We start from the raw sequence: 15745 nt of genomic DNA on the forward strand, positions 1-15745 counted from the left end.
ATTTTCCATGAAACCTCTCAAGCTTCAATTAAGAACTGGTGCAGTGGAGTACATCTGAAGGACATACTATGCTATTCCTAGAATCGTGTATAATAAGCTATTTTTATTGGTGGGCATCCTTAGCCATATGGTTTAGCCCAAGGATAGGCAATGTTTGCTATTACAGCTGTTTCAGCAGTGTGCTTGTTGGGGGTGCGGGCTAAGAATATTAGTTCCACAACAGCTGGAGTCATTGAATCAGCGCACATACAAGAAAGACTTCTGATAATATTTATTCAGATATTAAAATACTCTATATAATCATTGTTTTTCTTACCGTTATAGAGAGCAGGTATACTCTACAAGTTCTAGAAAAAGGTCTGAGAATTCTATTCCACAAAACAACACTCTAATCCACAGATATTACCAGTTTGCTGCACCGTGTGGCATGGAAAATGGGTCAACATGTTTGGGTTCCCGACCCATTCCTGTAATTACTAATTACAATTATTATTCAGTTCCTCTATTTTTAAATGTGTGTGTTTTTGCCATTTGTGCCAAGTTTATGCTATTAATCTCTGCATCTTGTAGAAAGGTCTGATGATGTGATATCCTGACAACCATGTAAATTATGCACAAAAAAAAATATTTTCTTTTCTCATGCCTATCACAGCCTGCACAGATGCAAACATTTCATGGTTAATCAGACTTCTGTTCATTCAAGAAAAAAAAAACAATATTAATGTAAATCAAACAGGGCTATGTTAGTCAGTTTGAGCAGCCCTAGTGATGGTGAATATATTCAGCTTGTGTTATACTTTCTAACAGGCTATTGAAAAAAATAAGAGAAAACAGCCATGTCTTTTAACATAGTTTTTTTTCATTTGCCTTTGCACATGTTGTTGTTATTCTTGCTGCAGTTATGGATATTCGCTTCCAAGCCATATCTCACAGGCATTTCCGTTCCATCCTTCCCAGCATTCACAGTTTCCACAGTTACATATTCCGTTGCCTGTAACAAATTGAATAGGGGTTTAATTATCACAATCAAAATGTACTCCTTCGGATACCCTATTAAAAAAGTAGCAGGTCATAATCAAAACTCTAACTGGCCCCTGCAAATGTTCAGCTTTTTATATGTGGAGCACTTTGCATTTGATTTAGCGTGGAGTGGAAATATAGACTTTCAACCAACTAATGGCATCTTTTCAGCTGTGCTTTTAGTGAAGTGCTGCACTCTGTAATCATGCTGTCTTTCTAGTCACATGTATTATAGTGGGGTGGATGGATGCAGTTGTGCTCATCTGCGCCCAGAGCACCTGAGGACTACATTTAACTCTTTTAATAGCAGTAACTATCACTTTTTGAAATATCAGACATGATAGGAAACAGACAGATAAGAGTGCGCATAGGAGATGTATAATGAAAGCCTGACCTTTACAGAAGGTACCTACTGACATTTATTGGTATTTATTTTTTAAAGCTTTCAGAAAATGAGTCCTTAAAAAAGCCACAGTCCCAGAAAAATAAGTCACCCCACCTAGATTTTGTGAGAGACAGCAAGATACAACAAGTGCAAATAATTATGTTGCATGACAGGGTATAAACATAAAGGTTTGTTATGTAAGGTGAGTAAGCGAAATCCTTTTTCTTCCAGACAGAACATTACCCAAGACAGCAGTATCCTTCATATACTAATGGGAAGCATACCTTGTTACAAATAAAGCATACTTAGGGACTGCAACACAAAGCCACACACTCTGATAATGTGATATTATGTACAGCTGAATCTGTATAAGTAAAGTTTAAGGGTACTGTAATAAGGTATAACGTTTTCTTAATCTACATTACTACATGTTTACAAGGATTTTACTAATGCTTTACCCATTAAGGGTATAAGTGGCTTGCATATATTTACATCCCAGGTGCATGACCTTACATTTATCCACATTAAATCTCATCTGCCACTTAGCCACCCAGATTGCCAGTTTGTCAAGATCCTGCTGCAAGGATACCACATTGTGGATGGAATTAATTGGGACGCAGAGTTATGTCATCTGCAAACACTGATACATTACTTATACAGTGGTGTGAAAAACTATTTGCCCCCTTCCTGATTTCTTATTCTTTTGCATGTTTGTCACACAAAATGTTTCTGATCATCAAACACATTTAACTATTAGTCAAAGATAACACAAGTAAACACAAAATGCAGTTTTTAAATGAGGGTTTTTATTATTTAGGGAGAAAAAAAATCCAAACCTACATGGCCCTGTGTGAAAAAGTAATTGCCCCCTGAACCTAATAACTGGTTGGGCCACCCTTAGCAGCAATAACTGCAATCAAGCGTTTGCGATAACTTGCAACGAGTCTTTTACAGCGCTCTGGAGGAATTTTGGCCCACTCATCTTTGCAGAATTGTTGTAATTCAGCTTTATTTGAGGGTTTTCTAGCATGAACCGCCTTTTTAAGGTCATGCCACAACATCTCAATAGGATTCAGGTCAGGACTTTGACTAGGCCACTCCAAAGTCTTCATTTTGTTTTTCTTCAGCCATTCAGAGGTGGATCTGCTGGTGTGTTTTGGGTCATTGTCCTGCTGCAGCACCCAAGATTGCTTCAGCTTGAGTTGACGAACAGATGGCCGGACATTCTCCTTCAGGATTTTTTGGTAGACAGTAGAATTCATGGTTCCATCTATCACAGCAAGCCTTCCAGGTCCTGAAGCAACAAAACAACCCCAGACAATCACACTACCACCACCATATTTTACTGTTGGTATGATGTTCTTTTTCTGAAATGCTGTGTTACTTTTACGCCAGATGTAACGGGACACGCACCTTCCAAAAAGTTCAACTTTTGTCTCGTCGGTCCACAAGGTATTTTCCCAAAAGTCTTGGCAATCATTGAGATGTTTTTTAGCAAAATTGAGACGAGCCTTAATGTTCTTTTTGCTTAAAAGTGGTTTGCGCCTTGGAAATCTGCCATGCAGGCCGTTTTTGCCCAGTCTCTTTCTTATGGTGGAGTCGTGAACACTGACCTTAATTGAGGCAAGTGAGGCCTGCAGTTCTTTAGATGTTGTCCTGGGGTCTTTTGTGGCCTCTCGGATGAGTTGTCTCTGCGCTCTTGGGGTAATTTTGGTCGGCCGGCCACTCCTGGGAAGGTTCACCACTGTTCCATGTTTTTGCCATTTGTGGATAATGGCTCTCACTGTGGTTCGCTGGAGTCCCAAAGCTTTAGAAATGGCTTTATAACCTTTACCAGACTGATAGATCTCAATTACTTTTGTTCTCATTTGTTCCTGAATTTCTTTGGATCTTGGCATGATGTCTAGCTTTTGAGGTGCTTTTGGTCTACTTCTCTGTGTCAGGTAGCTCCTATTTAAGTGATTTCTTGATTGAAACAGGTGTGGCAGTAATCAGGCCTGGGGGTGACTACAGAAATTGATATTGAAATTGAAAATTGAAATTGATAAACCACAGTTAAGTTATTTTTTAACAAGGGGGGCAATCACTTTTTCACACAGGGCCATGTAGATTTGGAGTTTTTTTTCTCCCTTAATAACGTAAACCTTCATTTAAAAACTGCATTTTGTGTTCAATTATGTTATCTTTGACTAATAGTTAACGGTTTTTGATGAGCAGAAACATTTAAGTGTGACAAACATGCAAAAGAATAAGAAATCAGAAAGGGGGCAAATAGTTTTTCACACCACTGTAATACCCTTAATGAACAGGTTAAATAAAAGTGGACCCAGTACTGAACCCTGAGGGACCTCACTGAGAACCTTATTCCAAGTAGAGAATGTACCATTAACAGTCACCCTTTGTACCCAATTCTGTAGCCAGTTTCCTATCAATGTACAAACAACATTACTAAGACCAATAGACTTTAGTTTAGAAAGCAGTCGTTTGTGGGGCACCGTAAGAAACACTTCCAAATAAATCACATCTACTGCATCCCCACTGTCCAGCTTCTTACTAACCTCATCATAAAAAGCAATTCAGTTTGTCTCACATGACCTGTGGTTCATAAAGCCATGCTTATACATAATGCTGATTACTGCTCATGCCATTCTCTAGAACATAATTTTGAATGTGATCCTTTAAAAAGCCATTGAAAAAAGTGCCCCCTTAACTGCCCTCGATTGGTCCCCTCACCTCTCCCTCCCTGCACAGTCTATTACATAGAAAGGTGCCCCTGTTTGATAACCTGATATGAAAATGTAGAGAAACACAGGTGCCACCTTCTGTCCGTTCTGATCTTTTTTGAGTATCTTTGCCAACACACCTAAAAGTAGCCAACCCTTTTTGATTCAGCTGGAAAAGTTGCTTTATACTATAACTGTTTGGAATAAAACCTTTTTCAATACATACCACAATAAATAAATCAATAATCAACTGATTAACTGAAAATATGTGAATATGTTGACCTTTTTCTATGATATTTCTATAGTATTGCTACCAAAGACTAATCCCAGTGTAAACCTGGCGGTAAATGTAATGTATGCAAGTGCTCCTATGTGTGCAAAATTGTGCCCCATAGGGCTCATATGCAGACACAGGCTCAGGCAGCCCTAACATGCACATAGGAGTCCTGTGCATTGCACGTCCCTTTGTAAGGGTTTAATATAGTATTTTTATATTGTTATTGTTGCTTCAGTCAGTAGGTGATGGTGTAGTTGGCAGGCAACATTTTGTAGCTCTGTGTCACTCAGGAGAGAATGGGATTGCCTTTTATAGCCTATATAAAGAGGAGAGTGGTGTGCTTCATTCTCTTTGGCAATAAAAGAAGATGAAAGTGGATGATGCCAGAGAGACTAAGGTCTGCTACCCCTGAGAGGTGACATGGTAAGCTATATATTTAGGTTGCTAAAGGCTACACAAAAATGGACGAATGTGTGGTTAGCACCCCAGTGGTACCTTGCCAGTAAGGGACCCAGTGTGAAGGGAGCTAGGGCAAGAAAGGGATATGCCCACATCCTGCTCATGGTTAGCAATACAGCATGCAGTTCTGGAAGGCTCTGCATATATAGGGGTGCAACTCTTTTCATTCCATTTTGCCAGCACAGAGTTTCACTTATGGGTGGAAATGACCATCCTGATGGGGCAAGTTTAAAAGTGTCAAAAATGGCACTTGGGTCTGCTTTTTTCAAGTTTTCACTTTGTCCTAAATAAGCCAAAGGCTTAGACCTGGAACACTTTAGACCAGGGGAGGGCTAAGCCGACCAGGTGCCCTAGGCAACCCAGCTGGCCACCTTGCCTCCTCAAACGGTGCATACTGTGTTAAGCAGCAGCAGATGGCAAGACAGTGCAGAGTAGTGGTAGGAAGGAGAGGTACCTGCCTAGCGCCCTTCCCACCACCACTGCGCCCTAGGCAGGTGACTCTTCTGCCTACCCCTAGTTTTGGCCCTGCTTTAGTCTTTGGACATGATACTAAAATTTGAAAAAAAATCAGGTTCATAATTGAGCAAAGGTATAACATGACTGGACAGAAGAAAAAAAATCAGAAAAGGAAGCTAATACCTATGCTTTATTGGCAAACAAATCATACCAAACAATTCCAAACGCCCTTCAAAGCAATGCATGGAACAAGCCTTTTCCTTAGCAGAACTGAATTTTCAGTGAATTTGATGTTCTGTTTACCTGTGCAAATAAGGCCATCATGTTTGTCACAGTCTCTGTCATCACATTCACAGAATTCCCCAGAAACATACCACTCCTGTGGCGAACAGATGCACTTTCCACAGTGGCAGGAACCTAGAAACAGAAAGGCTCATTACTTGCAGCAACAGTAGGTTTGAGAATCAAGAGATGTTGTCTGCCAAAACCGATAACATCTATTTTCCTTAAATGTATTTTTAACACCATTCTTTTCTGTGCGCCTGGCTTTCAACTGGCAGCTTAAAAAAACAGGGCATATTATATATATAATATTATAATATAATATATATATATATATATATATATATATATATATATATATATATATATATACAATTATTTGATAGAGATTACTTTATTAATGCACACTCTGTACAGTTGTGACATATTACATTTTAAAGATTCCCTAATTTACCCAAGTTGCCATAGAATCCAATATTGCTTAACTTTACTGATTTCATGGAATCTTCTGTAAAACACAAAGTATATGTTACTGGTTGTAAGTCAGCCATTATATTTGTATGAAAGAGTGTTTAAAATATGAATTGTTTCATGGGATAGAGACCTGTAATGTATCAGGTAAATTGTTTCCCTTTAAATACTCAGTTCAAATTTTATACAGTTATTTATAGTTTAAAATTTTAATGTTTATTCCATTAGGGATTTAGATTTGATGTATTTATACAGTTATTAAAGTAAACACATCCCTTTACTTGGCCTCAGCTAAGTTTTTTTAATCTCTTGCTATCAATAACTGTCAATAACTAACAAAATGACATTATTACATACTGTTTTTAGACAAAGGTAGAACATTTTATATTAACAAAGGTTATTGGTTTAATGAGACAAAACTCCAAACTGACAATATAGAGTGCAGTCCTGAAACTAATGGGAAGAACGAACAAGACAGTAGCAGTGTATCAGTGTCTGTGTGGTGAGCAGTTGTATGGGACACTAGCAAGTAACAAGTATTTTTTCGGCCTGTAGAGGTGTATCTACTGCAGACCACCTACACAAACACATAAATTGCATAAACAGGGTAAACTATAGTGCAAGTAAATATATTTTACATACATATAGATATATATATATACCTTTGTATATATATATACACACATACATAAACACATGTATATATAACATGAAAATGTCAAAGTTACATAGTTAAGTTGGGTTGAAAAAATACCAAAGTCCATCAAGTACAACCCTTCCAAGCAAACCCCAACACACCCACTTAGACACATACCGACCTATCTATACACTCAAATACTATATATACCAATATCAATACTAATTGTAGATTTTAGTATCACAACAGCCTTGTATATTATGCTTGAGTTTATTTTATTTCTACCAAAGTGCATAGCTCTGCAGTTTTCAACATTAAACCTCATCCTGCATCCTTGGAACTTATAGTTTTGCACAATTTAGTATCATCAGCAAAAACAGAAACATTATTTTGTATGCCCACCTCCAGGTCATTAATAAACAAGTTAAAAAGCAAAGGCCCAAGGACTGACCCCTGCGGTACTCCACTAACAACACTGGCCCAATTAGAAAATGTTCCATTTACCACCACTTTCTGTAATCTATCCTTAAGCAATCTAAGTAAAAATATTATGGCCAATATCCCTCAATGTTATCATTAACTTTTTGTGCGGTACTGTATCAATTTCTTTAGCTAATTCCAAGTAGATGACATCCACTGACATCCCAGAGTTGGGGTTCCTGCTCACCTCCTCATAAAAGGCAATTAAATTAGTCTGACAAGATCTGTTACACATAAAGCCATGCTGGCACAAACTCACAGTATTGTGATTTGCAATGTATTCAAGTGCCTTATTACCCCTTCCAAAAGCTTTGCTACCTTTGATGTCAGATTAACAGGCCTATAGTTTTCAGGCTAAGAAAGGGATCTCTTTTCACCATTCACCAGTCTCGCAGCACCATGCCAGACATGAATAAATCCTGAAAAATTAAGTTGAGAAGTTTGGCAATCACAGAGCTAAGCTTGTTTGTCATCCTGGACTTTTGTTTTTACATGTACATGTTCAAGTCTCTTTTTCATTTCTTTGACCCATGCATCAGTAGTTATATTACTAGAATTGGGTCTATTAAAAAGGAAACCTTCATTAGCTGGCTTCCACCTTTTTGCATACAGTATTAAAGGGAAGCTTCCAAACCACAATTTGTTAAAGAGCCCCACACATAGTTACATAGTTACATGGGGTTGAAAAAAACCCAGAGTCCCTCAAATTCAACCCATCCAAGTAAACCCAGCACACACAACCCACACCTACCAATCTATACACTCACATACATAAACTATATATATACAACCACTAATACTAACTGTAGATATTAGTATCACAATAGCCTTGGATATTCTGATTGTTCAAGAACTCATCCAGGCCCCTCTTAAAGGCATTAACAGAGTCTGCCATTACCACATCACTAGGAAGGGCATTCCACAGCCTCACTGCCCTCACCGTGAAAAACCACCTACGCTGCTTCAAATGGAAGCTCCGTTCCTCTAATCTAAAGGGGTGACCTCTGGTGGGTTGATCGTTTTTATGGGAAAAAAGAACACCCCCTGTCTGCCTATAACCCCCTCTAATGTACTTGTACAGAGTAATCATGTCCCCTCGCAAGCGCCTCTTTTCCAGAGAAAACAACCCCAACTGTGACAGTCTAACCTCATAGTTTAAATCTTCCATCCCCTTTACCAGTTTAGTTGCACGTCTCTGCACTCTCTCCAGCTCATTAATATCCTTCTTAAGGACTGGAGCCCAAAACTGCACTGCATACTCAAGGTGAGGCCTTACCAGGGACCTATAAAGAGGCAAAATTATGTTCTCATCCCTTGAGTCAATGCCCTTTTTTATACAAGACAGCACTTTATTTGCTTTAGTAGCCACAGAATGACACTGCCTTGAATTAGACAACTTGGTATCTACAAAAACCCCTAGATCCTTCTCCATTAAGGAAACCCCCAACACACTACCATTCAGTAGATAGTTTGCGTTTATATTATTTCTACCAAAGTGCATAACTTTGCACTTGTCAACACTGAACCTCATTTTCCAGTTTGCTGCCCAGTTTTCCAATTTTGTCAAATCACTCTGCAAAGCGGCAGCATCCTGCATGGAACTTATAGTTTTGCACAATTTAGTATCATCAGCAAAAATAGAAACAACACAGAAACATCTAATATACCTATCACTGTAATGTGTTACTTCAAAATTTATAAATAAATAAATACCACTTTTATAAGCTGGAATCCAGCTGCAAAACAGTGCTTTTCTGTATAACAAAAAAAATCCCGACAGGGGAGGATGGAATAAAACACTTCTCAACAGCATGCAGGAACTATAGAATTCACAATGCATTGCACTGTGATGTTTCCTTCCTTATTGACATCACGTGTGCAGGGAATTGTGGGATTTGGAGGATGCAGACAGAAGGCAGGCAGAGGACTGTCAACTACTGTTACATCCGTCCTGAGTCTCAAAATAGTCAGCCAGATTAGCAGGAGATCAGGGTACCAGGCTTAGGTAACAGTTCCAAGCCATATTATTACATTCAAAATCATAAAAAGGTTGCATATTTTGATGTATGTTGTAAAGTGATTTGAAATGAAATTTACTTTTCAAAAAGCTGTATTTGGGTGGAGTTCCCCTTTATTTTTATTCCACAATTCTAAATGCCGTTACCTGCCAATAGCTGGGGGCACTGAATATGTCCTATTCATACCCTTTTAAATGTACAAATAAATGTAGATCAAAATAAACCTCCTCTCTGTATCCAGAAGAGAGGTGTCTGAACATTGCTCTGCCTGGCCTGCAAGTCCTACTCAACGTATGCCCATGAAGTAATCAGGAAGACGGTGACAAAATAAGCAGACAACTAAAGCAGAGGAGTTAATAAGGGGAGATATCTTGTACAGCAGCTCTATGTATGAACATAGCATTTGGACTAGAGTTTTTATTTTCCTTTAAATAGAATGTGCGAGCTTGCACCAGGCAACACAGCCAGGAATTATTCTGCATCCTATTTCCTTTTGTCTATATTTGTATTGTGTTTACTGGCTTTAAATTATGAGTCACTGTGAATCTTTCTTTAAATATCCTCTGCTTTTGGTTTTATGCTTTTACTTGAACCATGTGTCATCATGTATGTTCGTTCCTTGGTAGCTTCTGCTGCTTTGCAAATGTTCATTGCTTTGTTTCAGATTAAATTATCTTCTCACGAGTGTCTTTCCTCCAGCCACTGTCAAGTAAGCTAAATATAAACTTATCCCTTGGCATCACTCTTTGTTTCTTTGAACTTACAGTCCCTCGCTTTTCCATTTGCCTTAGTCACACACAAGTCTATTTCTAGTGCAAATGTGAAATTGCGTTTGAATTGGAATAATAGTTTCAAAGACCTTCTAAAACTTTTATCCTCTTTAGTACAATGTCATCAAATAGAACTGCTTGTCTTAAATCATCATCTATAATAAAGCATAGATTTAAAATAATCGTCTCTGTGGTTTTCACAGCTGTACTTTTTTGTAATTATTCATATTAATGTTCTTTAGGGGGGAGGGTTTTAGATGTTGAAATCTTATTGTTATAGTAATTATTAAATAATTTCACATCAACAATCATAATACCAAAAAAGGCCAATACCTATTCAAAATATAAAAGGCAAGTCTCACAGTGACTGTACTCCCAAATAGGATTCTTTTTCAAACAGAGTACTATAACTGGCATGTTACACAGTGTTTAAACATGGCTCACCACCCAAGATCCTTGTATCCACCACTCCACCATGACATTTTGTGTCAACCTGTATGTAAACTAGCTTCAATATGGGTAAATGCGAGAATATGCCCCCTGAGCTATATATCTGCATATATTTACTTACCTAATGATCCTAGAGCTTTATACTTATATTTAAGCAACAATACTACTCAGAAAACTTCACTTTAGTTTTAAATTTGTTTATGTTTATTCAACCAGGTCATTATTTAAATCCTCTGGTAGTGGTAAGTCTAAACCAACTGGACTTGTTGAGTAACCTTGAAAACCTTACACCTCTTTGCCAAGTGGTTTCTTCAGTAAACCCACTTATACTCATTGCTATTTGCTGTTTGAGTCTTAGAATAATAATGCATATCAAATATGTACCAGAATTTAGTACAAAGTTCTGATATTAACTCTTTTACTGCCAAGCACGTATCTCATACGTGCTGGCAGTAAAAGGGCTTAAACGCCAACGACGTGTCTCATACGTCGTTGGGGTTTAAGCGCTGCTCTCTGCAGCGGCGGCACGTGCCGCCGCTGCAGAGAGCTTCTAACAATGACAGCCCCCCTGGGCAATGTGCCAGGGGGGTTGTCATGAGGGTCCTGCGATCGATCGGGTCGCAGGACCCTCCAGGAAGCAGCAGACGCGATCGCATCGTGTCTGCTGCTTCCTGCTTCCTCCTTCCCCCCCAGCGCCGGCCCAACTGAGCAAGGAGCGATCGGGTCTTCAGGACAGGTAAGGACTTTTTTTTTCTTGCATTTACACACCATTTACACACTTAGACACACATTTACATACATTTATACACACTTACATACATTTACGCACACTTACAGCACACATTTTAGCTTTTTTTTTTTTTGTTTTTTTTTTTTCATTTTTCACACTTTTATACACTTATTTACACTCATATACACACTTACACACTATCACACAACTTTTACACATGTACACACATGTATACACATGTATACACAAACACTTTGGGTTTTTTTTTGTTTTGCTTTTTTGTTTGTTTTTTTTTCATTTTACCACTTTGTTTTTATTTTCTTTTACCTAAAAACTGTTTATTTTGACAGCGTGACTATTGGATCAGATATTCTGGCCACTAATTACACTGTCATGTAACTTATTTTTTTGTTTCACTGATTTGCACAATTTTTGTGGTTTTATCACATTTTATCCCTCTATAAGTGTTCCTGATCTGTTTTTAGCGTAGCTTTGCCAGGTGTAACTTTGGTGTACAAAAATAACTTTGCCTATTTTGAATTCATCAGAATGTGTACTTTCCAAAAATATATGGTTTTCTGGGGGTCACTAGTTAGGGGGGGTTACTGCACATAATACACTGACAGGGGGCTCTGTGTGCAAAAGCTGAGCTGGCAGGCGAGAAATCCTTATGCGCTATTTTCATTTTGGGTTCAGTACATACCGCAGACTTTGGTATATCTATGCATATTGGGCATCAAACTGTTCAGTAGGCCTCTGGTGTTCCTATTTGGGGTGATTTGTCTTTATCTGATCTTTATCAAGAAATTGTGAGAGATAAATGCGGCAAATTGCAACATTTTTATGCGATTTTCGAAATGTCATATAAATCTGCAAACTTAGGAAAGCTTTACAGCTTGGTACTTTGAAGCAAGAAGAAATGATTACCCATTATAGATTCGGGGGGATGTGTACTTTCCACAAATATATGGCTTTCTTGGGTGAATGTACTTTTTTTGTAGCTTTATCCCACATAAAGGATGAAAATGTGTTGATTTTGCAGGAGCTGAAATGATAGATCATATGGGGGTATGTTCCCATTGGGGCCCCTACATGCCACATACTTAGGTAAACCTATACATATTGGGCATCAAACTGTTCAGTGGATCCCTGGCGTTCAAATTTAGGGTGTTTTATCTTGGTACCTAACACTATGTGGGAGATAAGATGCTGCAAAGTGGAAGCTTTGAGAGGATTTTTGGAAATGTCATCAAAATTGCTAATTTAGAAAAGCTGTGCGGCTTGGTACTTTGGAGTAGAAAGACATGGGTACCCATTTTAGATTCGGGGGAATGTGTACTTTCCAAAAATATATGACTTTCTGGGGTGAGCGTACTTTTTTGTAGCTTTATCCCACATATAATGATGTAAATGTGTTGATTTTGCAGGAGCTGAAATGACAGAAATGACAGTATATATGGGGGTATGTTCACATTGGGGCCCCTACATGCCACATACTTAGGTAAACCTATACATATTGGGCATCAAACTGTTCAGTGGACCCCTGGCGTTCAAATTCAGGGTGTTTTATCTTGGTACCTAATGCTATGTGGGAGATAACATGCTTCAAAATGGAAGCTTTGAGGGGATTTTTGGAAATGTCATCAAAATTGCTAATTTTAGAAAAGCTGTGCGGCTTGGTACTTTGGAGTAGAAAGACATGGGTACCCATTTTAGATTCGGGGGAATGTGTACTTTCCAAAAATATATGACTTTCTGGGGTGAGCGTACTTTTTTGTAGCTTTATCCCACATATAATGATGTAAATGTGTTGATTTTGCAGGAGCTGAAATGACACAAATGACAGTATATATGGGGGTATGTTCACATTGGGGCCCCTACATGCCACATACTTAGGTAAACCTATACATATTGGGCATCAAACTGTTCAGTGGACCCCTGGTGTTCAAATTCAGGGTGTTTTATCTTGGTACCTAATGCTATGTGGGAGATAAGATGCTGCAAAGTGGAAGCTTTGAGGGGATTTTTGGAAATGTCATAAAAAATGCTAACTTTAGAAAAGCTGTGCGGCTTGGTACTTTGGAGTAGAAAGACATGGGTACCCATTTTCGATTCGGGGGAATGTGTACTTTTCAAAAATATATGACTTTCTGGGGTAAGCGTACTTTTTTGTAACTTTATCCCACATATAATGATGTAAATGTGTTGATTTTGCAGGAGCTGAAATGACAGAAATGACAGTATATATGGGGGTATGTTCACATTGGAGCCCCTACATGCCACATACTTAGGTAAACCTATACATATTGGGCATCAAACTGTTCAGTGGACCCCAGGCATTCATATTTAGGGTGTTTTATTCGGTTACTTTATGACCTGTAGGAGATAAGATACTATAGACTGGAAGCTTTGAAGCGATTTTTAAAAAAAATCACAAATTTGGTAAAAACCAATAACTTTAGGAAAGCATTGCGACTTGATAGTTTGAGTGAGTTTGAGTGAGTAGACACACAGTTGTGCCTATTCTGTATTCCCCAGAATCTGTTCTTTCCAAAAATGTACAATTTTCTGGGATAAACCTTCTGTTAGTGGAATTTTGGCCTTGAAATCCAAAGTATGCAGTTTTTTTGGAGCAGTGCTTTGGGAATTTGGTATTGTACTGCTGGGAGTTTTTGACCTATACAAGTGAGAAATCTCCATAAAACTATATATATTTGGTATTGGCACGTTCAGGAGACATGGGACTTTCCAAATCAGTTGTATATTCGTGCATAAAATAATTTTTGTTTCTAGTATGTGTGATTATATTATGGAAAATTTGATTTTTTTTGCATTTTTAGACATTTAGAAGCCTATATCTTATTACAGAATTGGAATTACACAAAAATTCTATCATATTTTGAAAGCTTAGGTTGTTCTGAAAAAAACGATATATTGTTTTCCTTGGTAAACTAAAAGTCCCCCCGAGGAAAGGCCCCTAAAGTGAAACAGTGCAAAATGTTCAAAAACTGTCTGGCAATACAAGTTCCGCTTTGACCAAAATGGCTGGCAGTAAAAGGGTTAAACCCGTTTATGATGTATATTTATCACAGGATGAAATAGTGCACACCAGAGTAATATCTATTCACTTGCATGGAATTTTATAAGCATATTTATCAAATCATGAAGTGTCACTTTCGCCCTTTGATAAATATGCCCTAAATGTCCCATACAATTAAAAGTGTGGTGGAATGTCACCTCTAGCAGACTGTAGCAAACACTATCTCATGTTTATCTCATGTTTATCTGGTATGCCATTATGGACTAACGGAAGGATGATGTAATTCCAATATTTAAAAAGGGATTACAATCTCAGCCTCACAATTAGGGCTCTGGCACATGGGGAGATTAGTCGCCCGCGACAAAACTCCCTGTTCGCGGGCGACTAATCTCCCCGAGTTGCCATCACCTGCCATCCCACCGGCAAAAATGTAAGTCGCCGGTGGGATGGCACATGCGGCGGCACGATTTCGGGAAATTGCCGAAGTTGCCCCGCGAGTTGCCAAAAAATATTGGGAAGTAAGTAAAACAATACATTTGCATGTCTGAGTTGTGCATGCTGCTCCTCTATTATGAAAGGAGATACTGTTAACCATCTTTCACAAGGTTTTGCCATTAATTTGCTAGTTTTTGCTACTTGCGAAACTATGTATGTAATTTATTTAATTAAATGCCCTTGCAGTAAAGCATACTGTATGTTGGTCAGACAAAAGGAAAGGTGAAAGAAAGGATTAAGGAACATAAGGGCAACATCAGGAATTTTAAACCTAAAACTACTATGGACACTGCAGTGTCAAGGCATTTTTTTAAAAAAGGGACATAATGCTATGCAACTCACACGAATGGTGCTTGAGAAAGTGGAACTACCACTGTGGGGTGGAAATATAATCAGACTATTACTCCAGAGAGAAGCCTTTTGGATAAAAAAAATAAACTCACAGGTACCAGAAGGGTTGAACGATACGTGGAGCCTTAAATGTTTTTTGTAACAGTATTGACCTATTAATAAATGCTTGCATTTTCTTTGCAGATTTTTTTGAAGATACTCAGGGGTAAGATTAGATAAGTCTAAAGGCAGTCAAATATGTTTTATTGCTATATGGCCATCTGTTATTGAGACATGTTTATTGTACTTACCCATTCTGGGCTTTATGGGCAGTACCAGTTATCAAGGTTATTCTTTTCATTTCAGATTTCATTTCTATTTTGGTAAACAGCCTTAAGGTCAAAAATGCTTAGTTGTCATTTGTATTCTGTTTACATTTCCTTTAGTTATGCCTAATTAACAGGACAATTTTGAAAAATGTTTTGCTTATCTGTATTGCCATGTCTTATTGAGTGCCAGTCAATATTATAGATTTTACCAAAAGGTACAAAATAAGCACAAACTACAAAATAAGTAAATTCTAGAATAACAAATTCATCCTCAAAAGAGAGGCTAACATCAATGGGTTTAAAACATATACACAGTAAAAAAGTTTATTTAGCATAGCAGTTGTTATGTGCATGCATTTATATTTAGACATGCAAGGGATTGTGAAAGAAAAG

At 38.0% G+C, this 15745-nt stretch overlaps 1 protein-coding gene across 1 annotated transcript in view; it reads right to left on the minus strand.

The window, feature by feature from the left end:
- Positions 1 to 253: 253 nt before the first annotated feature.
- The window catches only part of itgbl1 (integrin subunit beta like 1), a 94187-nt gene continuing 78695 nt past the window's right edge, over positions 254 to 15745 (minus strand). Inside the window, exons 10-11 of the mRNA XM_002937085.4 lie at positions 5624 to 5737; positions 254 to 991 (exon numbers count right to left, since the gene is read on the minus strand). Coding sequence (XP_002937131.2) covers positions 900 to 991; positions 5624 to 5737 — 206 coding nt within the window. The 3' untranslated portion in view covers positions 254 to 899. The remainder of the gene's footprint in view (positions 992 to 5623; positions 5738 to 15745) is intronic.

Source organism: Xenopus tropicalis, chromosome 2 (assembly GCF_000004195.4).
Source record: "Xenopus tropicalis strain Nigerian chromosome 2, UCB_Xtro_10.0, whole genome shotgun sequence".
In the NCBI taxonomy this organism is placed as follows: domain Eukaryota; kingdom Metazoa; phylum Chordata; class Amphibia; order Anura; family Pipidae; genus Xenopus; species Xenopus tropicalis.